The 25,480-nt window shown below is 39.1% G+C and overlaps 2 protein-coding genes across 7 annotated transcripts in view; one reads left to right on the top strand and one right to left on the bottom strand.

Moving 5' to 3' along the window:
* Positions 1-75: 75 nt before the first annotated feature.
* On the bottom strand, positions 76-12,119 carry prkacba (protein kinase, cAMP-dependent, catalytic, beta a). Of its 3 annotated transcripts, XM_029428918.1 has the most exons (11): positions 11,789-12,119; positions 8,639-8,647; positions 7,841-7,902; positions 7,342-7,470; positions 5,724-5,822; positions 5,360-5,442; positions 5,025-5,151; positions 4,639-4,734; positions 3,937-4,059; positions 3,575-3,739; positions 76-3,023 (listed from the first exon to the last, which is right to left on the bottom strand). In XM_029428918.1, the coding sequence occupies exons 1-11, from the start codon at positions 11,832-11,834 to the stop codon at positions 2,898-2,900; spliced, it is 1,065 nt and encodes a 354-aa protein (XP_029284778.1). In that variant the 5' UTR covers positions 11,835-12,119; the 3' UTR covers positions 76-2,897. The 3 variants fall into 3 exon arrangements, with proteins under 3 accessions (XP_029284778.1, XP_029284779.1, XP_029284777.1); XM_029428919.1 differs by lacking the exon at positions 8,639-8,647; XM_029428917.1 differs by lacking the exons at positions 8,639-8,647; positions 11,789-12,119 and adding an exon at positions 9,526-9,694.
* Positions 12,120-14,907: 2,788 nt separating this feature from the next.
* Positions 14,908-25,480, top strand: part of ttll7 (tubulin tyrosine ligase-like family, member 7) — a 69,006-nt gene continuing 58,433 nt past the window's right edge. For 3 of the 4 annotated variants that reach the window (XM_029430148.1, XM_029430151.1, XM_029430150.1), the window contains exons 1-4: positions 14,908-15,134; positions 21,104-21,480; positions 21,883-22,014; positions 24,547-24,668. In XM_029430148.1, coding sequence (XP_029286008.1) covers positions 21,456-21,480; positions 21,883-22,014; positions 24,547-24,668 — 279 coding nt within the window. In that variant the 5' untranslated portion in view covers positions 14,908-15,134; positions 21,104-21,455. Of the gene's footprint in view, positions 15,135-19,384; positions 19,433-21,103; positions 21,481-21,882; positions 22,015-24,546; positions 24,669-25,480 lie in introns of those variants that run through there. The other variant, XM_029430149.1, reaches the window with a different exon arrangement.

Below are 25,480 nucleotides of genomic sequence, written 5' to 3'. Positions count from 1 at the left end.
TTCAAAGTTTGTCCAAATAAAAATAATGGCATCAATTCTGCAATTACATTCTGTTCACCCTTCAAACTGGTAAAATAATGTTGGATCCCCTTTAATAAAGTTATTTTCCTAAGTAAAGAAATAAAACAAAAAAGGTTAAGAAAAAAAAGAAAATAAGTTCAATTAAAAGGCTTCAAATTTAAACAGGCTTGAGTGGCATAAATGGGTATTAACTGTGGTGAATATTTTAATTTCTATAAATGTTTTCTTTTTAATAAAGGGCAAATGAAAATAAACGTGGTACAAATAAATAATCCAATATATTCACTGTTTATAACGCTTTTGTGAATAAAAGTCTCCTTATATATATACCGAGAACTTTGCAAGAACTTTTTAAGACATCTCTAATTTAAATAATAATAGCATTAGAAACAGTTGTGCCTTTTAAAATGAAATCAGGGCTAAATAAAATATCACGTCATGTGCTCAATATATGAAAAAGAAGTTTAAATTCAGGCATAGCCAATATCAATATACAGTACATCAGTACCTTAAAAAAAGCATTCAGTCACCAAACCTTTTTCACATTTGTTTGTCTAAGATTGTTGAACTTGATTAAATTGCATTGTTCTCATCTACAAACACTTGAGCACCATGTCAAATAATTATGAAAACTTCAGAAGACTTAAGAGATGTTAAATTGAAAGACTGTCAACAATGCATTATTGTTTCCAACAAGATGTGAAATGTAAAACTTTGATTTCCCCACAACCCTGAGTGTCCGACCTGCAGAAATGACCTCAAACTCTGACCTCCCTGTGGACGGCAGAGACAAACTTCCCTCTAGAGAATCAAAGGATCACAGAAGCAAGAGCAATCAGGTCTTTTCTGACATCTGGAAGTTCAACAAGTGGACACCTTGGCTTTGTAGGTATTGAACCTTTGACATACAGATTATATGATCACCTGTTAAACACACAATGTCAACCTGTCACGCCGGCGAGGAGTTTGCAAAGGCAGGGACTAGATTTCAGCAGCAAGGACGGGCAATGTGTCAGAACTCATGGGAAATGATGTATGGTGCTCAGTATAGAACATTCCCTCATAAACCTATATTTCTCTTGAGGGGAGAAAATATGTATTAAATATGTGTAGACAATAACTTAACAGGAGTGATTTACAATGAAAAATTTAAATGTTCTTCAAAAGTCAGACTCTTGACCTTATTCCCTTTGAAAATCTGCAACAAGACAGAAACATTTTTGTCTGTTAACGTTCTCTAACTGACCTGACTCAGCCTGAGCAATGTTGCGAGGAAGAATGAGCAAATATTGCTCCATCACAGTGTATAAATTGGTTAAAAAATGATGCAAAGAGACTACAAGCTATAGTTGAGGTAAGTATATGTTCCAACCAAATGGTGACAGAGATGAATGAATACTTATATAGGTTATGATATTTCTGTTTTCTGTTATTATTTCATGGTTAATGATTTAGTTTTGCTTTTGTGTGATTATGCAGGGGAATATGTCACTCACATAACAACCTAATACATTAATGTCCCAGGCTATGAAACAATTAAAAAAAAAAAAAAAAAAAAGGTAACAAAACACAGCAAAACAACAAACAACAAAAAATGATGGGGAATCTTTCAGGGCACTATTAGCTTGTTGTGACACAGCTGTACAAACTTAACACACATGCAAAGTCAAATAATAAAACAAATATGGCAGTAACACAATGTCTTCCAAGGGCTCTTTTAAATCACAATTTAAAAACAAAACACAACCCAGAATGGACAAAATATGTCCATGGGACCAACACTGCTTTGCATCCACAACAACATACTCTCCGGAAAATCTAACAAACTGACCTTTCAGCTATTGAAAAATGCCATGTCAATGCACTTCATACATTTCTGGACATACCAAAGACGGATGATCTGTTGTGTGGAGTAACAAACTCTAACTCCTTCAGTTTTCCTTTCTTGAGAAACATAGTTGTACCTGAAAAATATATAATCTCCTCCCTTTCATTAAATACCTCTCTTTGTCTGAGGTGGGACCAGATCTGGATAAAATAATTCTACGATTGAGTTAATACAGCACTGACAAGTTTCTGCTCCTCGGTAACACTTGTCACCGTTAATCCATCTCTTCAAGAACTGAATGCCTGAGTGCTAACACTCAGAATCTTCAAGAAGTCATCAGTGATGCTTTTTCCATCACTAAACACCAGTTTCTTTGTTTGAATTTTGGTCATGCTTTAACAATACAAAGTGTTTGAAAATCTTATGTATCATATATGTATATTTCTATATGCATAAATACACGGTTCTATGTCTTAAGGACACCAGTATGATGAATAATGGTTAATTGTGTGAAAAGTGTGATTGATGAATAATAAATTGAACCCTAAAAACACACCCTGGCATGTAACAGACGACAGGTAACTGGCAAAAACTGAATTTTCAAACCAAAACAAAATCCCTTCTATTTTCCCAAAGCTTAAATCACAATATGTGCAATACCAGCTAATACAATCAACCACTCTTTGTGCCATTTGAAAAAGAGCATAATATTAGTTTTGATTTTTATGTTGCTTTTCAAATAATTATTTGAATTGAAATAAGGACGAGGGAGGCAATTCAAAAGTGGCAAACATAAAAAAATAAGAATATGAGAACGTGGTCTAGTATTTTTGTGTTGCAGCACAAGGGGTGTCTGCATAATGTGCCTGTGTATAGGTTAGTGCTTACTGCACGCAGGATCATGGCAAGAAGGACCTCATTCAGCTGTGTGGAATGAAGGAACGAGGCATTTGTTTTGAACACGTGACGGCCTCAGTTCCACCTTAACCCTCAGGAGAGTGCAAATATCCCAAAACTTGTGAGCCCTGATGGGACTCTTGCCCACTCACTAGAACTCAGCAAACTCTTTTGCACACTTTTCTGTTTGTGAGACACGAATTTCCTCCTCTTCGTAGTCGTCGAAGTTGCTTGTGTCTCCTGGTCCTCTGCACTTTGGCAAGAAGGGGGCTTCAACCTAAGAGTGCAGAGGAAAATAAGGAATTGTTTTCTCTTAATTGATTTGCCAAACGAGGGCTGGTGTTTATGTACCGCAAAGATCTGCGACTTATAGCCCATTCTTTTACCATGCCGGTAAAGCTGAATGAATTATACTTTGATGCTCATTGTTTCCGCAAAATGAACTGATAGATTGAAAATGAAATGAAACTGATCTTGTGATGTATAGCACGTCCATACTGACATACTGAAATGTGACCGGTGTTAATTTTTATTAATCATTGTGGTCAATTATTCGCAGATTGATTTTCTTTACAAATGTCTTAATTTGATGGCCTCAAAATCAGAAAATACTCGAGGCAAATATTATTTTTACTGCGTGATCCATCATGGCTGCAGACAGAGAATGTCTTTGTATCCTCAAAATAAATGTACGAAAAAAGGAGCACACCTCACCGTCAACTCACGTTTCGCTTCATTTGGTAAATTTACTGAAGAACTAAATGATGAACAGTAACAGATGTGTCATGACATGTTTCAGAAACATGTGATGATGCAATAAATACCAACCTTTCTCTCGTAGATGGCGATCCAGTCTGTTGCGGAGAACCACTTGTGATTCTTTATGTCATTCACACCGTTCTTCAGGTTGCCAAATCTCTTCGTCAGGTCGACCTGGAGCAGGTTCCTCAGCAGATCCTTCAGGTCAGAGCTAAAGTGAGAGGGAAATCGTACCTACAGGAGCCAAAAATAATAATAATTCTGGATTACCAAGTACGTTCAACACAAAGGACACACATGTTATTCACCCATTAAATATAGCATGCTTGGTCACAGTATATAAAGAGCAATTAAAACCCCGGAGAAACAAAGGCAAGTTGATGCTTGTGATTGAAAGGCAAGCGGAGAAATGAGCATTACAATATTTATACCTTTCCAGACACAATCTTTTCGTAGATCTGGATAGGCTGATCAGCAAAAAAGGGAGGGTAACCAGCAGCCATTTCATAGACGAGAACTCCAAGTGCCCACCAGTCCACAGCTTTGTTGTAGCCCTGGAAGAGTCAGAGAGAGAAATGGAATTTGTTTGAAATATTTTCCAAAGGCTGTCGGTTGGTTTGAGAAAGTCAGAAAGGTGTGAGACATATAGAGAGTGATATACATATGGAGTGACACTTATATGCACTTTGTGGGTATTAACATTAACATTAACATTATATGACTGCTGTAGTCATTTTATTCCTATATAAACAGTCAGACAATTTGTAGGACACAAAGTAATTAGACAACTTAGCAAGAACCTTTGCACTCATTGACTGGCTGATGTATCCGACCCAAAGACATCGGCAGACACATAATGTATCTTCTCTGGTGGCCATCTGCTGGGCCCGTACCGCAGCTACAACTCTCGCTTGACTTTCTTTGTGAAGTGAAACATGTGCCAACTATGCATAAAAAAGGACTACAATTCTTCATATTTTCTTCAAAAATGAATGTGAAGACCCTTCGAAGCTTAACGTCAGTCATACCTTGTTGCCATTGTGTCATTTGAAATCCATTTCTTGAGTTTTTTTAACTTTCTAACTGTACTGTAACAACGTGTATGTGGGCTGCATTGGGTATAAAGGGTTCACCTTGCTGAGGATGATCTCTGGAGCCAGGTACTCAGGAGTTCCACACAATGTCCAGGTCCTGCCTTTTACTCTTTTGGCAAAGCCAAAGTCTGTGACCTGAAGAAAGAACAATAGGAGCATGATAAGAAAAGTAACTATGTAAGGGCAAAGTTAACATGTACTGCACTTCAGACTCACAGAAGCGTCCATCTGTTTGTCAGTTTTGTTTGGTTGTTTTATCATCTTTTGTGTTACCGGTCTTTATATTTTTAAACAGTACGCCAGTTTTGTTCTTGTTTGTTCTTTTAATAGCAGCTGAGTAGTACCCTCGCAGTTACAACGAATAGTTTAAAGACAGAACTTGTTGACATTCCCATTCTATTATGAACTTTACATAGATTGTGTACCTGGATGTACCCATGTTGATCTATGAGCAGGTTTTCAGGCTTCAGGTCTCTGTAGATGAGGTCTAAGGAGTGAAGGTACTCAAAGGTGAGTACTATCTGAGCTGCATAAAATCTTGCATGGTTTTCACTGAAAGAAAGGAGGGTGGACAGTCAGACAGCAATATATATATATATATATATATATATATATATATATATATATATATATATATATATATATACACACACACACACACACAAGTTTCTTCTGAGTGAAGGCGCAATCATTCAAAATGATGTCCGTCTGTCTCAAGCACTCAGAAGTAAGAAAGAAATAATTCAAATGTGCGTAATACCTAAATCTTCCAATACGTCTGAGGTGTGAGAACATCTCTCCACCGGGCACATATTCCATCACCATGTAGAGGTTTGAGTTGTCCTGTTAATCAAAGAAAAAGAAAAAACTTTACGCAGGGGCACAACAACTGATCACATGTTAAATGTTAAGCGCTCTTCAGGTAGGGGAATAAAACATCCCAATCAGATTAAATGATGGTACATTATGGAGGTTTCTATTCTGTTGAGGTTGTATTTAAATAAAAACATGCAGTTGGCTGGTTGCTGTTGGGTTAGCGTTAGGATTCCTTGGTGAAACATATAAAAACACTGGTAAAGTAATAACCATGTAGTCGGTGGCAGGAGGAAGGCGCCAGCATGTACCTTGAAAGAGTACTCCAATCTGACGAGGAAGGGGAAAGAGACAGCCTGTAGTATTCTCTTCTCATTTAGTGTGTGTTCTATCTGCTTCAACTTCACCACCTGAAAAAACAAGGCACAATATTAGTACTAAGGGTATGTTAAGCATAGCATATTCTTCATGTGTGTTATATCAAATCCCCAGTTCAATGTAAAGCAAAGCCACAAGAACCCAAAAGAGAGCTATTCCTAATTATAAAGTTAATAAACACAGATGTGTTTCATACCAAATATGACTGATCACTTCTCGAAGCATAGCATCATTTTTTACATCTTGGAATTGTGTCTGTCCTCTCCAGTCAGCGGCTTCCATTCATTTCAGTAAGATGTGCAAAGCAACTGGCACAGACTTCAAATTTAATCTATCGGAGTTCAGTCGTGTTCTTTTGTCGTTTGTTTTTGCCCCGCTGTTGCATGTTTGTAATATTATAATTCATTTGAAACGTCTGCCTGTCTGGTGCATTCATGAGTTGGTGGGAAGCTCGGACATACAAGACTTGAAAGTAAGGTGTTCCACGGCATAACATCCTCAACAAGTCAGAAGACTAAAGGTGCGTTGAGACCAAACGTGAAGCAGATTTAGCCACAAATATGGCCGATGGTGTGTTTTTTGGAGTATTTCGCAACTCAATGTTAAATATAACAGCCAATGAGGGGTACTACTTCCAGAAAGGAACAGGGGCATACCTCCATAGATACCACATATCTTAGCAACGATTATTATTAACGTTTACTGTTATTTTGCTCACTTTTCTCCAAACCCTCTCCTATATTGTTCCATCTACAGTACAGGCGTTGAGTTTTAGACTCCCAGAGGATTTCAACGCTGTTAAGAGTCACTCAAGTACATTTTAACTCGCACGGACGCACATTTCTGTCTATTTATGTCTTTGCATTGACTTTCTAAGTAACGGTGCCGGGCGAAAAATCCACTTCACGTTTGGTCCGAACACAACTTAACAATGAGAAAACAGCAGATAATATGGAAAGGAATGTCTTTGTTAAACACTTTTTGACATGAACTCAAGTCAATCTCGATTGCATTATCAAACAATGATACAACACCTGGCCCTGACAGTTACTGTGATGAATGTTCATACTGTATCTCAAGCTCATTTGTGTACTGTACTGAAACATCTAAATGGAAAACAATGGCTACCTGTAAGGCAGTAGAAACACATTCACAAAGTGTGAAGAAAAACAACAACCGCGAGCAGACATACGTGGTATGTTTCAGCAGTGGAGCTGAAACAGAAAGTCAGACAGGTTTACCTCTTGAACCAACCATATGAAATTCAAGGGAACAGTGTACCGCTACATGAGCCTCGCACAGAGGACATGTGAACCTCCTCCTAGGACTCTCACATCGGTATTTAAAAATCGAAACTCTCATGTGAAACGCCTCTGAGGTTTTCAACGATAACATGCAGGCAGCGCATGAGAGGAAGCGTACCATTTCCTTTTACGAGATGCACAGCCTTTATGTAGTTACAGCATTTGTCAAGCTTTTCATACACTATCCTGATTTATGACCCTAGTTCATATAAGATGGGTAAAAAGTTCTTTAAAGCCAAACACTTACTTTTTGTTTGTCCAAGATCTTCATGGCGTAGAACTGATTTGTTTCTTTATGTTTGACAAGCATAACTCGCCCAAAGGAGCCAGTGCCCAGAGTCTTGAACCTATCGAAGTCATCAAGGCCAGTTGTGCTCTGAGGAAACATTATCAGTGGAAGTGAAGACAGCAAACTGATGATTGATATGGATTTTTGCTTGTAAGTTTGGTGTAATTGCAGCTCTTATAGATGCAACTGGAATGACATTTTGCCTCCATGAAGCTCAGAGTGAAAACACATAAGCTGAATAGAGAGGTTTTACAATAAATGCCTTTCAGTGGCAAAGTACAATTTCACAATCAGCGAGCACTCAAGTTAACACGATCTGAACCAGGAAGTGGTGAGGTTCCGTCGAACAAAATGTCTATTTATCATTTTGATTCACGGAAAACATTTGAGTCCAGTGAGTTAAAGGAAATTAAAGTTTGAATTCAATAAAGCAAAGTATTCACGGGGAACGACTTACCTGTGGTGGACACTCCCATTTTCTTAAAAACTCTTCTTTGGCTTTAGCTAAGAACTCTTTCACTATAATAAGAGACAGAAATGTGATTTATCAATTAGCATTTTGTACTCACACAAGGCCATTTAACATGTTGGGGGTAAAAAACAAACTGGGGCACTTAAACTTGTTCGGGAAAACAAACAAAGGCAGTTCATAATTTTCAGGGAAACAAATGCATTTTAAGGTCAGGCAAATGTCAAGTACTGGGGATGCAAGGCTATACTTGACAAAACAGCAAAAGAAAACACTCCTTTAAAAAAAAAAACTCAAAACCACACATCTAAGCAGGACTTAATAAAGGAATTAAGGAATTCATAAAACGATGCAAAGAGCTCTTGTGAATTTGAATGAATTGGCCAATTCAAAAACAAGCTATTCTGCATCCTTTTCAGGAGAAGGTGGGAGTACAGGGAGGAGGCAGTAATACTGGACAGAGAGTAAAGACAAAATGCAAAACACAACTGAGGCCACAGGGCAGGCATTAGAAAGAGTGCATTGTGAAAGTCACAGCAGACATGAGAAATCCAAAGTCACAGAGTCACGGGAGGTGTTGGTGGTGCACTTGGTATGCGTTTGTCGATTTCAAATGCATACCTGGCATCGAAGGACTATGTGGAAGATGTATGTTAACCGGCTATCCTAATTCACCCTCAATCTTTGTATTATTTAGATGTAGGATAGTACAAGTGTGGTCGGCCTAAACTGCAGAATACACATTCTCTCTGTGACTAAGGATGGCTCATGGAAATATGTGCATACCAAAAGTCTCTACAGTTCACCAAGGGTTTGCAGGAACATTCACCCACATGGATGAAAAATGATGGAGAAGAGAAAGAGAGGAAGAAACATTTATGAAGTGCTTAAAACAAGAACATTTGAGATTCAAGTGGTTTAAATGCAACACACAACAAAATGACACTGATCAAGAAGACAACTGCCACCTGACCAAAGCTAAACCTTATTGAAATATTGTAAATTAAAATAAGATTATTTGAGTTGGAAGACTTATGTCCCAATCGACTATGAAAACAGTAGCTAAAACCAATAGTCATGGGGTTTTAGTTCTTTACAATTAAGCAATAACTAGATATTTATTTTCATAATATGAGTTTGATTCTTCACAGTCTTCAATATTTGGATCTAACTTTCTCTTTCTTACCAGTATTTGAGGAGGCTTTCACTATCCTACACTGAACAAAAATCTGTCACAAAGATTATAAAACAACAGTGATTGAAAAGACATTGTAAGAAGCACACATTAAACACATTTCATACTTGCAAAACAGTACACAAAAATGACAGGACAGAGATATTAAGATGATGCAAGCGACTGAAGCCTAAATGGTCTGCTCTACAAAGCTGCTTTTACTGATGCCTCTGGTGGTTCGAGAATATGTGCTTGAAGTTCTAAGACCTGACAAACGAATGAACAACGATGCACATGAAAAAAAAACCCAGAAATAATCAAACCTATTAAAATACCTGAAAAATGTAAACCTATACGCCACTTACTTTATATAATAAGCTTCATATAAATCAGTTTTCCGACAAACGAAAGCTACCAAAGCAAGCTGAGGCTTGTCCTGCTCAAGGCTGCAGATGGCGGCGGACACATTTCAAGTGTAAAAGCAACACATCACACTTACTGAACTTATCCCACATGATGGCGAACTCAGAGATATGAGGTACCTCACTCTCTAGTCCTCTCTGCTCTTGGCTACTCTTACGACATCTATGGAAAATGCGGCTGGCGAAGGATTGGTCCTTTCCCTGGGCCATTTTGACACAAATTTCTTGAAAAGGCTCACAGGCAAAGGAACCGTTTTCAGACTGAAGACCAATGAGTGATACGAACTTCCTGTATGCAGCCAAGTGCTCTGCAATGCATGGCTAACCACAGAAAGTTGAGCTTCCTGTTCAAGTACTCTGCTTCAGTTTCAGCGGCCAACTGCATGTCTACTATGTCTATGTGGTGTGGACAACACTTATTGGTCTCCAATGCAAACGGAGACATTGTTTTGACAAAGGTAAACAAAGTATACTGGCCAGCCTTTAAGGTTATGTCAAAAACATTACACAGCTGTGGTGCATTCAGAATGCTGATGAGGAAACTGTAGGCATGTAACACCCATGGACTGACTTAGAGAGAAGTTATCTCAAGGTTATCCTGCTCTCTAGTGGTAAAGTTTAACAATGCAGTTCTTCAACGGGCTTTCCCCTAAGCCTAAAGTCACCCTAATGAACTGACCCTCATGCTGCTTACTTCAAAAATAAAATAAAATGCTAGTTTACTAGAAAGGGGGGTTTGTTTTGAAGTTACAGCAGGTTTGGGATCCTCTAGATCAGAGGTGTCAAACTCATTTTAGTTCAGGGGCCACGTTTTGAACTCAAGTGGGCTGGACCAGTAAAATCATAGCATAATAACCTATTAATAACGACAACTCCACATTTTTCCCTTTGTTTTAGTGCAAAAAAGTACAAGTACATTTTGAAAATGTTCAAACTTAATCTCTTTACAAAACATTATGAACAACCTGAAATTTCTTAAGAAGAAAAGGTGGAATTTCAACAATATTATTAGTTTATCATTTACACAAGTGTGTTACAACTTACTGATCACAATATATCTACAAAGGTTAACTTAAGGTTTACTTTATGATCAAAACAATACATTTTTACACTTTGCAAAGTCATCCCGCGGGCCAGATTGGACCCTCTGGCGGGCCGGTTTTGGCCGGCGGGCCGCATGTTTCACACCTCTGCTCTAGATACTATAATACCTCAAATGCAAACAAATCTAAATGACACCAACAGTCTATGAACAATGTGATTATGTAGCTTCCTGTTTGCATCACAGTGTTATTGTACACAACCTTCAGCCCCTCCCTGCAGAAACTACAGGTGACTTGAGTCACAAGGCTGTGAACCTTATGAACTACTGCCAATCAGAAAGCAGGTCAAGATCAGTGCCCTCCAGACAGACAGTTTAGTGGATTAGCTTGGTCATTACTGACAAATGCACACTAAACACAACAGAGTGCCCTCTGGCTACTGCTTTCAAGTGATTGATGGAGCACTTCAGATTGCAAAATTGCTATTCAACAGGTGCAATTTGAGTAGGACTGGAGCTACCTTTCCTTGATATTATAGCTCCAACACAACAGGTTAATGTCCCTGTAAGAAAGCAGTGATAGAGGCATAGCATTTTCATTTACAGTAAACTTGTTAGCAGCTGACTTGACACAACAGTGTTAACCAGGTTGGATAGAACAATTTGCTAGCCATTTTGCAGCCCTATACACCAAAAACACCTATTTATTATTAACATCAATAGCCTGGTTTAACCACATCAAGCAGCCTTCTGGTGAACTTGTTTGTTAGTCGTTGTTGTTGGCAGTGACTAGGTCTTGTACTGAAGCTTTAGTAGAAACCAATGTTTGCTGATGTTATCTGGCTCCAGGCAGGGGATATAATCTCTTTGGAAATTAAACATGGTGCCTTGATAACTTAAATGACACGTTACAGTGTGGACAATAAGAACAGCTTTCATTTCGTTGAGTCAATTATCTCTATCCAATGCTGTGAGAAACCTTAAACATGATGGCGAGGAGGATCTCACTGTCATCTGCTCAAATACCACATTCAATTAACAGATAGTTGCATCATCTGTGGCACTGTTTCCAGGTGAGATGAGCAAACAGAAACCATTACGAGGGAGCTAACACACCTTGTTAACTGCCCTACCAAAGATGGTTATTTTCTGCAGCCCATATTACTGTAGTGTCTGCTACAGTGGACAACAACTGCTAAAGGCTGCTCTCCACTGACTTTACCATAAGCAAGCTCACGCTGTACAATAGGTAACATTAGATAGCTAACAGGCTAGCTGAACAGTTATCAGGTACTCACCGCTTTCTTGCTCATTGCCTTTCTTGGCAGTTGCTGCGTTTCCCATCGTAGGAAGACAGGGCGATGCACAGCTGTCTAGGAGCGATGATGGTGACGGTTAGCTAACAGGGTCCTCCGTTAGCTAGCTAACAAATATCAGCTTGTGCTAGCGGGTTAGCAAACAACAACATCAATGTCTTCTCCTTGTGGACAGAACCTCGACGTGCTCTGCTAACTGCCCAGTTGATCTTTATTTACAATGTCCTTTGTCGTTCAAGTATGCCTCCGCTGGAATGAAAACATGATCCAGACTTTTCACCTCTGCCTGCTGTCGTCTTGTGCTGCGTTCACGTCATATGGGAATACCCATAGAACAGACTTGATGGGTGAAACGCAGCTTTCAAGTGTCGTTCGGAAATCTTAATCACTCATACATCACATTTTACTGTATTGGCTGATGACCAGTGATCACTCGAAGTCTACAATCGAATAAAATATTGATTTGATTTAGATCGGAGACATTATGGGAGGTTTAAGAGGTGCACGCCGTACAACATTACACGGTAGCTGTTAAAGAGGCACAAAATGCAAGGATGTCCCAATTTTCACAATGTTTTAGCATTGTTTGGTCATCCAATATGTTTAGTCGCTGTAAAGGTTTCCACACAGTTAATGAATGAACGCAGCATTGAAACACCACCACTAAAAAAGTTAGGGACTTCATTCATGATGACAAATATAGGATATAAAATACACAATATCTGCAAAAATTGAAATATCGGACCAATTCTAACATTTAGGAATTCAGATCGCAAAATAAAGTGATGAAAACCTTTACTTTTGCAAACGTGATTAGCGTTTCTGTATTTCCCATGAGTCATGAATGCAGCATTTTTGACAGAACGGTTACAAACAACTTTGCGCACACAGGAAGTGATGTTATCCTTCAAAGTCAAGTGTTTTTGGAAGAAAACATACAGACTTTCGACCACACTCAATTCAGCAGAGGATTTGAGAACATGAAAATAACCCGTGAATCCCTGTGATGAGAGGCATTTGCAGCCACTGGGAACCTTTCAATAATAAACGTCTCAATTTGAGGTAAAATGTTCATGACATTATTCTCATCTTATTTGAGTGAACAAAGGTCAATTGTATAGGTAACTGCAAATCAGTGGTTTACAATACACATTAAAAACAAAAGCTCTAATTGTTAATCTTGCCTTACCTTTTGAGCATTAATTGTGATGTAATCTACATCTGCAAGGCTACAGGTGATGTCTCACATGGAGTGACTGATACATTATTTGTGCACACATGCAGTGTAAAATGTCAAAAATGACAATTGCACAAGTTAGTTAAGTTAGAATTCCAATATCTTAAAATTCATAGTATGACTAATGGCCCTAAACCCCAAAGTAACATTTTGAAAACTCAAGTAATCTATTAGTCTGCAAATTATTCCAGCACATCTATGGAGATCAGGCAGGCTTAAGTATAGGACTAATTGTAGCCTTTTTGCACTCTTTTTCTTCTAATGCCTTTGCTTTTCTGTAAAACATATTGAATTTATTTGTAGGGAAAGTGCAATATAGAAATGTATGCCTTGATTTTCCTGGGGTGACCACAGAATTACTTACCCGCCAAGGATCAGGAGTGGTACATCACAATACACAATTTAAACAAAGACCTGAGGGACACTGGGTCACCTCTAGTGTGGTTAACATTTTGCCTTCAAAAGCCAGCTGTTCCGAAGTGCCTGTTTACCAACTTTAGGTCTTAATTGTCTTTAAGGTGTTGAAATATATCAATATACACTTATCTTGGCATTGTTCTCACACCAAGAAATTCTTGCGAGACATTTGCAGCGTTGTCATTGATCATATATTTACATTATAATGGGGAACATGTGGTGTTGCTTTTCTTCAAGAAATATTTTAATAATAAATTAGATTTTCTTTATTCATAAATGTAAATGTGATAATAAAAAAAACTTATTTTGTTGTTTTCCTAAAGGATGTTGACCAATATGTGAAGCAACTTTCTAATTCAATAAACAAAAAGGACATCTTATATCTGTGTGTTTCATAATATTTTGGCCTTTTGTTATTGTTCATTTGTACACTGTCCCATATACTGAATCTGTTGTATGCTCATTTGTTTATTAATAAAATAATAATATGATGAAAAATAAATAAATAAAAGGCTCAGCATATAACTCCAGTTGTCAGATCACTATATTGGCTACCAGTTTCTCACCAAATCTACTTCACAGGTCCAAGATACTTATAAAATCTCCACCTTGCAGACCCTTCAGGTCGTCTGGTACAGGATAACAGGCTGTCCCCAGAGTCAAAACTACACATGGTGAAGCAGCCTTTAGCTTCTATGCTGCTGACATGGGGAACACATTGCCAGAAGAGCTAAGACTTGAGACAATGCTGACTACTTTCAAATCCAAGCTAAAGACCTACCTGTTCACCATGGCTTTTGATTAATTCTCTTTTAAATATTTGAAAAATACTTTTGCCTGCTTGCTTTTATTGTTTTTATTCTATCTGCTGTTGCTTGCTTGCTTATATTGTTTTCATTATATCTGCATTTGCTTGCTTGCTTTTATTTCGATGCGTATGGGTATGACATGTGCTATATAAAATAAATGTGGTTTAACTTGCCAAATAAAAAAAGGAAAATAGCCTATACGTAATTCACAAAATATGAGTTGGAAAGCAAGAGTCCGACCCAGTTTGAGGAATATGTCCACGTTATTACAGCAATAATAGGTATCAAGAAGTGAATGGCACGTTAATGACCTCTGAGCGGGACGCACCCATAATCTGCAGGGTTGTTTTTTAGCACCATGGTCAGCGACACAGTTGCTAGGTAGCATCCCTGTGTTTGTATCAGCGAGTTGTGGAGGACGAGATGCACCGAAACCTGACCCAAAAAGGTGTAATAAATATACATCGCAGCTTTGGTGAGACTATTGTTGCCACTCACAGCTAGTTAAGAGTTGAACATAATATGTGCTGACTTAACATGTACGCCCTACAGTACCAGATTCAGAATGCAAACTTCAGCACTTCATTCAGCCCCACCCCTGCTCTCACAGAGCTAATGGTTTAGCCCATAGACTCGCTCCAGCACACAAGAGGACTACAAGATACAGATTTTTTTCTGTCTGTCAACCAACGTCAGTTTTCAATAGTAACGTCGTTACACAACATAAACACTGCTATATTCTTAAATATACTCCCATGACTGGACTGTTTCTTTAAAGAGACCACAGTGCCTCACTTAACGGCGGCTGTATCGGTTGGATGAGACCAGCAAAAGAGCTGCACTGCCAGTGCCTGGAATAAATAAGGTAACGTTAACGGGCTACTTTGCTTTCGCCTCTCCATCCTTTGCTAGGTAGTGTGGCTAAGCTAACTATAGAGTAGCCTCGGGTCATCATGTTTCCTTTGAATTCTAGACTGCATCTTATTGAGGAATTTGGTATGTCATTTGGCAGCTAACGTTACATTAAATGAAAAGGCCCTCGTTCACATTAACGTTGCTGTAACGCTACATGTGATGGTAGCAGGTTAACTGGATAGCAACATTTCCAGATTGCTTCCTTGTGTGATCCTTCCACCTGATGTACAGTATACAAGTGGCTAGCCTAGCGTGAGCTACCGCTTGCTAGCAACTTATTCACAGCAATAATACACCTGCTTAGGCTTTGTGGCGTTTAATTTGTTAGCGCTAACAATTTCCCGAAATAACCTAATATCCAAGATATTACATGCGAGGTTTAGATCTTTAGAACAAGATCTGTTAAAGGGGGATGGCCTACTATCCTTTGAGTGATCTGGGAGATACCATATTGACTGCTATGCTGTGACAAGCAGAGGTCCCCTCGCTGCTCTTAGTAGCATAGCTTCTTAGCTCAGGCTAGTTTTGCATGTAACATAAATACATCTGACTTGGACTATGGATGCTCAGAGCCTGGTTAATTACACGAGGGAGGTTGTTTGAAGAGCCATTTGATTTAGTCTGGTCTGTTTGTAGTCCGGTGTGGTACTTACAGACCACATGCTGATAGAGCACCCTGGAGATCACCATTCCTTAAAGTGCAAATGGATTACATAATAATAACAGCATAACATATGAGTTCCGGATGGCATCCTGCCTCCTGGGCTTATCCCAATAGATAAGGCTATTAAGAAGGATATGATATGTATAATCTTTCATTTTCATGCAGGCTAATCCTGAAGTTTTTTTTGGATTGATACAGGATATTCGTTGCAGCATTTCCCTTACTATCTAAGCACATAGGCTTGGTTTCTATTTGATACAGATTTACTTTTTTAAATGACATGCCATATGCACAACAATTCACATATTGTCTGTGTCTGCAGCTGGTTTGTTTTACCTGGTAGGCTTTGCTTTACAGAGGGCTTCCCTTTGCAATGTCTTTAAGTGTTCTCGTATTTGCAGTCCACTTACTGAAACCAAGTTTTATCTGGCAATAAGCAGACAGGATAAGGTATACATTTACAATTGAACCCATATTTATATGTGCCGATGATACACTGCACCCTTGTAAAGCTTACTTTGTTACAACAGTGCAGTGCTTTTCAACAAACACTTATGTGCACATTTTTGTTGCTACCATAAGTTATTTGCTCCACTTTGTCTGACAAAAAATAAGGCGAGGTAAGATTGTTGTTCACATTAACGTTTAATAGCATTTATAAGGCATCGGCTGAATTTGACATTTTGCCACTTTGCCTGCATCACTGTAGATTATCTCCAATAAAGTTAAGCTAAGCATTCAGTTGTTTGTTGATGTATTTCAGTACCCCGTGGGCTGACATCTCCTACACTAGTTCCTCCTCATATCTGGAAGAAGGCACGAAGCCAGAGATGGGTCAGTGGTTTGAGCTAATTTTAGATCCACTGGCAATTCTACACCAACTACTTCCCTGTGACAGTAGTCAGCAAATTCAGCTATCATTTTTCACAGAAGGACAATGTGGTGGTAGCGGCCAAATAGATAATGATAGGAAATAGTTTTTACAACAAGGATTTTGCAAGCATACTGTATTTTTGTACATACTCACATTGGCATTGTGCCTTTTTAGAATGTAAGAAAATGTCCAGTGAAAAAGACTTATACCGGTACTACTTTATGACAAAAGGTCAATTTTCTACTTTAAAATGATTTTGTTTACATTTGCTTTTCAGTCAAGGATGTGTAATAGTACAACATGTCTCCATTCTTAGCCAGTGTCTCTGCCCTTTTTAAATAGTTATACATACCCCGAGGCCACTGCACTGCTGTAATGGCAAGACTGGGGCATACTGCATGTACAGAAAATAACTTGTGTCTGTAAATTCTGCTGACATAAGGCTAAGTGGTGTTTCCCAAAGCCTCTCTATTGATTCTGTGTTTGACGACTGCTTTCAAGATGTAGTTTCATGTAAGGCAGGGAGAACATAAAACAAACCCTCCAGGGATTTCCCGCTTGTTGCTGAAGGGAGTTGTGTAATAGGTGTGACACCGCTTGTCATGAATAAAGAGTCTACCGCTTTGGTTCAGATTTTCCTTTAGTACACTTCTTGTAAAGCTATTTGTGCTGTCCTTTTGGATTTGCTTTTGATATAAAAGGAAGTACGATATTTTTGAAGTGCCATTGCCTTGATGATAGTGGGATAATATATCAGCGTGAAGATGAATTTCTAGGTGGAGTTTTGAACTAGAACTACTTTACTTCCTGTTATTGTTTTAGTACATGTTTGTAATGTAGCCTAAATGCTTCAGACACAAAATAAATAAATATATGTATATATATAAGAGAGAGAGAGAGAGCGAGAGAGAGAGAGAGAGAACCATGACGTACAGTAACATGACAACTTGTACTGTACTATTAGGAGAAGATTCTGCATAACAAAAACCCTGAAAGACAGACATGCTTTTGTCATGCATCTAGGGCCCTGAGAGACAGAGAGTGATGCAGATGAGCAGCATGAAAAGCTGACTCTCTACAATGAAGCCTTTCTGTGTTGTGTGTGGCAAAGGAGAAGTGCATGAGATCAGCTCTGCTCTGTGGTGGCCCTCTGGCTCACTCTGTTGGAGAAAAAGTGTCATTGCATCAGAGGACTAACTGTAAGTAGATACTCGACTTAGTGGAAGGGATTTAATGAAGATTTAATATTACACTGAAGGATTAATTACGATGATGCTACCAGTAAAACATATTGGCATGTAATTCTTTTAAAGTCTGAACCCATTTGGTTGTTGTTCTCATGTTGCATTGCCCACAATCTTATGCAAAAGTATAAAAAATAAAAATAAAGAAATAAATGGGGAAAGAAATAACAGAAGTTCACACATGCTTCTGCATAACACGTTGTTTACTATAAAGGACTAGAAATATGTCTAAAATTTAAAATATGTTATAAATATTTTAATCTTAAGAATAATCTGTACTGTCTCGTCTCTATTTAAATATTGTATTTTACTGCAGTGATAGGAAGGATTAGACATGTGAAAACGGTCACTGAGCTCAATTCAAACTTGTGATGTCACAACTGGATGTCCTGCTGGAGTCCTTCTAACAGTCAGTGATAACAGTCACTCTAATCTGGTATCCGGTTACACTGAAATCCCACTTGTATCACGTGAATGCAAGTAAAACTAGGCTGTTTTGCATCTGATAATCTCCAGACAAATGAGCAAAACACGACAGAGCCTCTCTTTGCTGGGCGATCCATTAGAGCGCTACCAGAGTGCCTCAACTATGACCTTATATGGTAGTCAGGCAAACAAGTCTAGACAGAAATTTGTGTTGACATTTTACACTAAGAGCCGCAAGGAAATACATTTAATGACATTATCAGAGAAGATATTTGAAAACTGATTTTCTCTTCCAGTTATCGTGGTGGCAGGATTTAAATGTTAATAAACACTTTGATACTGAAGATCTGAAACAAAGCGGTTAACACCATCAATAATTGTTATTATTGGCACAAATAGAAATATTGAAAATGATGTTCAATTTAGAATCATTACTGTTGTTAACAACGCTGATATTCAATGTTGAAAAAACACAAAAAATGAAATGAAATAATTGCTCCTTAAATTATGAAGATTCACAATCCCGCAATATTGAGCAAAAAATGATTAGTATTAACATGACAGCCCTTGTCTGGGGATTGTGTGTATTTTTCAGAGATTACTTGCATTAAGAGCATGCCAATGTGTTCTAGTCGTATGTGTTTAGTTGCATCATATGTGCCTGTCAGATCCCCCCCCCCCCCCTTGTTCCTGTGGGATTACATGACATGATGAGGTCCAGTGCTCCTATGGAGACAGTGTTCCCTGCCTCCTGTACAGAGAACCAGTACACCACTGGGAGGTGGGGGCAGGTTGTCAACAGCACAGCTTGCCTCACTTTATCACCCTGACTCTTTGTTGTTGCTCTCCCCCTCTGTGCTGATCTCATTCCAATCTCTGTCCTCTCCAGGATCAATGTCTTGTGCTTACCACAGGCAGACCAAGAGGCTGCCAGTGAAGACTACTGAGTGATCGAGTAATGCGATTGGATTGTTTCCCCATTCTTATTTGTCCAGAGGATGCTGATCGAATCGATAAGGTTGCTTTTCAAGTCGGCGTGTGTACGTGTACAGTGTATACCTATAGGTGTATCTGTTTGTGTGTGGACGGTAAACATTGCTACATAGGAAATGGGCTTTTCAGCTTTCTCACCACTAGAGGCCACTGTTGATCTCTGTATGAAATGCAGAAGCGGCACCATAAGCAAGTGTACTGTATATGTAGCTTAGCTGGTGTATATTATCTATGATTTTTAGTTTATGTAGTTATATGTGTTACTTTGGACTTTTTGAGTCACATTTTTGATTGCAGCTAATTTTCCTATGCAAAATTATAATTTCTTGAATTAGTAATCCTATTAGAATGAGTGATTCTTTTCTTTCTACTATTGGAATAGGCTGAGCAGGAAACTGCCTTGTATCCATGTGACATCATAAGGAATACATCATGGTTACCCTAACCCCTGAAGCGCAACACATTGCAAACACTTATAATTGTAAAGAAGACTTTTTAAAGAACTTCATGAGGCAGTGGTTGCCAAACGTTTTAGTTTGTGTCACTGTTTCTTTGCTGTTCTTTCTTGTTTTTCCCATTCTTTTATTTCAATAATTCTTAGAAACTTGAAGAACTCAAATTATTTAGTAATTCACAAAAAAAAAGAAAAAAGAAAAGATGACAGTAACAAAGTTAAATATAATAATTTTGTGTTGCAGAAATAGGTTGTTTAGCTTTCTGTTAACCATCGCACAACCCTTTATCTTCCAGATCATTGAGGGCTCAATCTATTAGTATGGATCATTGTCGACTCAAAATTGAGCAGCTACGTGAACTATTAGACTTGCGAGAATCATGAGCAGCTGGAATCGTTCCAAGCATGCTGTGAGTTTATGCCTTTCCAGTCCATCACTGGACGGAGTCACACAGATTAATACCCTGTGGGCAGTTTGGAGTCTCCAGTCCAACTGAGTGCTGCTTTGTCTTTGTAAATGTGAGGAATGTAGAGTACCTGTCCATGAGAATCCACAGTAACAAAACAAAAAGAGAAAATGCAAACCCTAAACAAAGAAGACAGGGACTCAAACATAGTCCTCTCTTCCTGTTGAGGCAACTTAGCTAATCACTGAGTCACTATACTGCCCCGGCCAGCAAATAAATAAATGTGACAGGGCATCTGGGCAATGGTTGATTACCCCAAAGAGTGGTTCGAAGACACACTCTCAGACTACAGCCAAACAGCAACAGAATTTGGCTGATGTCTGGTGTTCATTTCCCACACCACTTCATAGCCTGAAGCATCCTTTTTTACAAACCACTGTAAAGATGCCATCTGTTCGAATCAAGTGACCTCTCAGCCATACAATGAAACCCAGCTGGCACAAGCATCAGACGCAATGAGATGCTGCAAACTCTCTTTTCTTGACAACCACATTAATATTTCACAATTGTTCCGCGGAATACCAATGAATCCAGCGGACGTCACACAGCTTTAGATTAATGTCATTAGTATGTACTGCGGTGTCAGAGCTGTACAGAGCTCTCACTGAACTGTTGCGTTCGGTGTCAGTTTGACTGATGTAGCTTGTGATAGGCCTGTGCTGCTGCTGCGTTACATCAAAAGCATGTCCAATGCACTCAAGTCCAGTGAGAACATATCCACAGATCCACAGTGTGCACTGTAGTCACCCTCGGAGCAGTTGGCCCACTACTACTATCTTTTTTCTTCTCTTCTACAGGCATTCCTATCCATCCCTCTTCAATCCCCTACCTCCCTCTCTCCTCTTGGGGCTGTGTAGACCCTCGAGAGCCCCTTTCCCTCCGACCCTTCCCCACCACTGCTACCCCCATCTAACTCCCCTGCCCACTCTGCTGCTGCTCTTTATGTGGCTGAAAGGCGCCAGGGAGATGCTCAGATGATCCATTGGGCCCTCCTGAACCACATCGTCGGTACAGCCCAAGACAGCGAAGACTAACTACTGCGAGTGTGAGACAGCCCTTGGAGGGTGCTGCGAGTACCCTGTGAGGCCGGCCCTCCCGCCAAGCCTGGCAGAAAGCTTGGCTTGCCCCTTCACTCCTGCAGCCCCTGAGATGCCCTCTCCTCCCAATGAAGGAGGTGAGTAAGAGAGGTCCAACTTTCTCAGGACTGACAGGGCTATTCTGTTAGATGATTAGTCGGCTTGCATATTTCTTTTACACTCACACACCTGGCCAACTACCTGGCCAACTGCTCATATGCAGTATGTACTTGCCGGCCATCATCAGGACTATTCTCCCGTGCATAGAACCACACACGCGCGCACAAAGATTATGATAAAAAGGATCATGATTCATGGAGCTATAGCAAACTAGACACCTAATTCATTTACACTCCAGCCCCATAAACAAACCCCACAAAATCCCCTACAGATGTAGAGTAAAATATATTACAATACTCCAGCCGCTCCCGCTCCCCTCTCAGTCTGGAGAACAAGCTGTGACCGTATCTAGTGTTGTTGTATGCTGTCTCTTCCTCCAGAGGATCAAGGAGCGTCCCCCGTGAACAGGCCATCTGTGGGCTCCTACCAGAGCAGTGGGAAGAGGAAGGTGCGCACCAAAAAGAAGAAAGGCACCATCACCGCCAATGTTACTGGCACCAAATACGAGATTGGTAACCTATTTCTAATGATATAAACTCTCTTTTGAAATGACAATAATCACAACAATACATACATATGTTCAATGAAGACTTTTTAGATTTACAACAGGGTTTGAACAGGCATATACATCACTGAAATGTCAGTCTACAAAGATATCTTTTGATCACAGAGTTCATCTTAATGGAGCTTGTGCAGGATGAAAAGAGGCTTTCTTTGAGATGGGTGATGAAACCCTTTCATTGATGTACATTATCCTGGTTTGATGTTTTTGTTTGTCAGAAAACAAGCGAGTTGGTTTAGCAGTCGTGTTTATGCTGTAGCTTCAGCTGTAGTATTAGTATAACTTCACTTCAGGTTATTACTTACATAGACGCTATTAACATTTATAAACAGTGAATGTCTGGTAAGCTCATATCTAGCTACATTGTGTATACTAAGCCTGTACATTTTCTTCATGAACATTTCACGAGTGACAAGACTAACATTTGGGTGGTCCTGCAGGTAAGCTCAATGCACTGTGACACAGTGAATTGTATATTCATTTTGCAAACAGCTCTCAGTATGACTGAGTCAGTCCCTCAAAACACAGCAAATCTAATCACAGTGTTGTCTCAACAATAAAACAATACACTGTAGATTTGACTCACAACAATAAAATCTAATTTTGCTGTGGTGGAATTTTTGAAGGAGGCCGTTGTTATTTAATGTCCTAAATTAAACCTAATAGAGTTGCAGTCCAGCAACAGTTCACACGGAGACAGCTCGGCCTTACATACATACATAAATCTTTATTGAGGTAATTAAACTTGGCAGTGAGTTGTTTTTTATTTTTAGAAGGGCAAACAGAAGCACAGTAAGCATTCCTCGCATGGTCAGTATATGCCAATGTGGCAGCACAGCTCTCAGGGGTGAACTGCAACCTATTAAACTAAGGAGTCAGCAGCAGCAAGTAGAAGTTGGGAGCTGCCCGGATCCTGTAGGTAGATGGGAGTCTAGCTGTGAGTCAGTTTGCTTGCTGTGACGAGACCCTCACAGTGGCCATTCTGAGAGCAGCGTGGAGCTATTTAAAAGGAAAATTAACACTAAGGGCCAGATGGATGGCTCATTTTTGCTGTTACCTTTTTTGCAGCTGTCTTTTTTTTGTTTCAGAATTGATAGTATTACAGGTAAAGTTTAAAGGTCAGGGGATATGGAGTTGGCTTGCTTTACACCCACTGAGAAGAGAATGTACACTCCGGCTCTAAGGATGTCTGTTGCGTGAGATGTGTAAGAAAGGATTGACTATAGCTTTGTACTCAAAGACCTTACTGGTAACTGTAAGCATAGACCTGCTGTGACGTAAACCCTCCCTGTTCCAGTTAGCAAAACACTGTTAGCCTCTACTGACGTTAACAGACGGATGAAGTTACATCAGAAACACCTTTTTTCCCCATTCAAGTGCCATCATGCAACATTAGGCAAGCCTTCTCCAGGTTTGTGAAGGCTTTCAAGAATTTAATGAATACCTCGTTTCGTTAGGGCATATGAATTTTTCATTACTCACTGAATAATGAATAGTTGTCGGATGAATGTCCAAATGGGCTTGCCACCTATCTCTCATACTATGGGGTTTCCAGTGGGATTTGAATGCATTACAGACAATTCATTTATCTTTCTGAAGAGAGGCATTACGATTGGCTGCTCTGCAACCGTTCCATTAATGGTAAATATTGCTGTAAGCATTTTTGATTTATAATCTCCTGCACTAATTTCCCTCTTAATGTATGCAAAAATCCAAATTAAGCCTAGCAAAAATATTTAAGGGAAATATTGATCTGTAAAGTAGAAATATTTGATTTGTCAGTCCAAGTCACATCTTGCTGAGTATCGGTTGGTTAAAAGACATTTCTGCGGAGCCGGGAGAGGGGGGTAATATTCAGAGAAAGAAATTCCGAGATTAAAGTTATACATTTGCAGCACGTTAGTGAGGTGCAGTATAGAACATGGCGATATCATTGCATCTGTACATTGCCTTGTAGTTCATGATTTACAAAAGCTATCACCTGTATAGGCCGCTCACTACGATGCCTCTACAAAGTTTGGATGCCTGTTATAATATGGTTATTCTGGTAATTCACAAATATTTCCTTATTGCTAAATCCAATTGCAAAGTATGATTAGATTAAGTCATCCACTGCAGGTATAATACACAGCAAGCGGCGGCGTCTGTGGTGTGATGAGGTTGATCCAACCTTGAAAAGGGACAAAAAAACAATTTCTTTCAAAAAGAAAATTCTCGTAAATATGTCTTTAATCTCAGAGTTTTTTCTTGCAAATTTAAGACTTTAATCTCGTACATTCTTCCAGTTTCTTTCACATTATTACCCTCACCCCCGGGGGTTATTTTTTGTTACCTGCAATGGCCCTAATATGCTGTGGAATTGCTCTCATTTTGAAGATTTAAAAGTAAATGACTTTGTAATCATGAATATAAAGTTGATTTAAATGACTGCGTAGCAAATTCTATTACTGGAATACAATCTAATGTGAGTGTTCTCCCCCAGTTCGTATAGTAATCAACGAGGTGGACTACATCAAGACTCGGGAAGATGACGAGACTGCCAACCTCATCTGGAATGACTCGGCTGTGCAGCACGAGAAAATTGCTGAGCTCAGGAATTATCAGGTACACTACATGGCTACCATGTCAAGTCAGCACACTTTGTTCGGGGCAGGGTAGCTTTGAGATTAGAGAAGAAAGTGGAAAAATAAGGGTGTCGGATCCAATTGTTGCACTGAAAAGTAAAAAAACCATAATATTAACCTTTACAGTACAGCGTGCTCCTATAAAGCTGCTCAGTGGCCAGTAACAGCCAAAGATCATGATACTGATCAGCTCCCAGCGGATGTATGTAACTTTAAAAGGGAAAAGTCTCGAGCAGAAATTCTAAAAAAAATTATTTGTCTTCAGATTAACCAAATGTTAAAAATGTGTATATCACCGGTAAGGTGTGGAAGGATTATTCCCAAGGAGAAAGAGATGTCTCTAAAACAAAAAATAGAAAACAGTGCAGTGCACCAGAAGAAAGGGATAAAAAGGATGAAAGAAACATGACAGCTACTGCAAGAGAATTTCATCCAAATGATTTTCCTATAAAGAAAAACCAAATCCCTTCCTTCAAAATCTCCTTTGGTTAGAGTTGGAAAGACATGACACACATTTCTGCAGATTCTTAAAACTCATCACAGCACAAAGCATTCTTAGATACGTTTTTACACTCCTGTAGAAAGAACAACCCACTAAACCAGTGTGATGCAAGGCCTTCTCCCAAACCTTTCAATATCTTTCACTTAAATGTGATGAAATCTGAACAGAAACAAAAGATTTATTCGGTAATGTGTAATGTCAAAACTGAGAAGAATTATTACACCTACATTTATCACAGTAATATGATTTGCTAGCATATGCAATGCTGATAAAGAATGGATAACAAGGTC

This window comes from Cottoperca gobio, chromosome 4, assembly GCF_900634415.1.
Source record: "Cottoperca gobio chromosome 4, fCotGob3.1, whole genome shotgun sequence".
Classification (NCBI taxonomy): Eukaryota; Metazoa; Chordata; class Actinopteri; order Perciformes; family Bovichtidae; genus Cottoperca; species Cottoperca gobio.
The sequence above is the reverse complement of the archived record's forward strand: the minus strand, read 5'-3'. Positions and strand labels throughout refer to the sequence as shown.

Coding starts and splice junctions, on each gene's coding strand:
- prkacba (XM_029428917.1), bottom strand. CDS start 9,658: ATGGCCCAGGGAAAGGACCAATCCTTCGCCAGCCGCATTTTCCATAGA. Junction 5,823..7,341: donor AGATCTTGGACAAACAAAAA/GTAAGTGTTTGG, acceptor TTGTTTTTTCAG/GTGGTGAAGTTGAAGCAGAT. Junction 3,740..3,936: donor AAAAGATTGTGTCTGGAAAG/GTATAAATATTG, acceptor TGGCTCCTGTAG/GTACGATTTCCCTCTCACTT.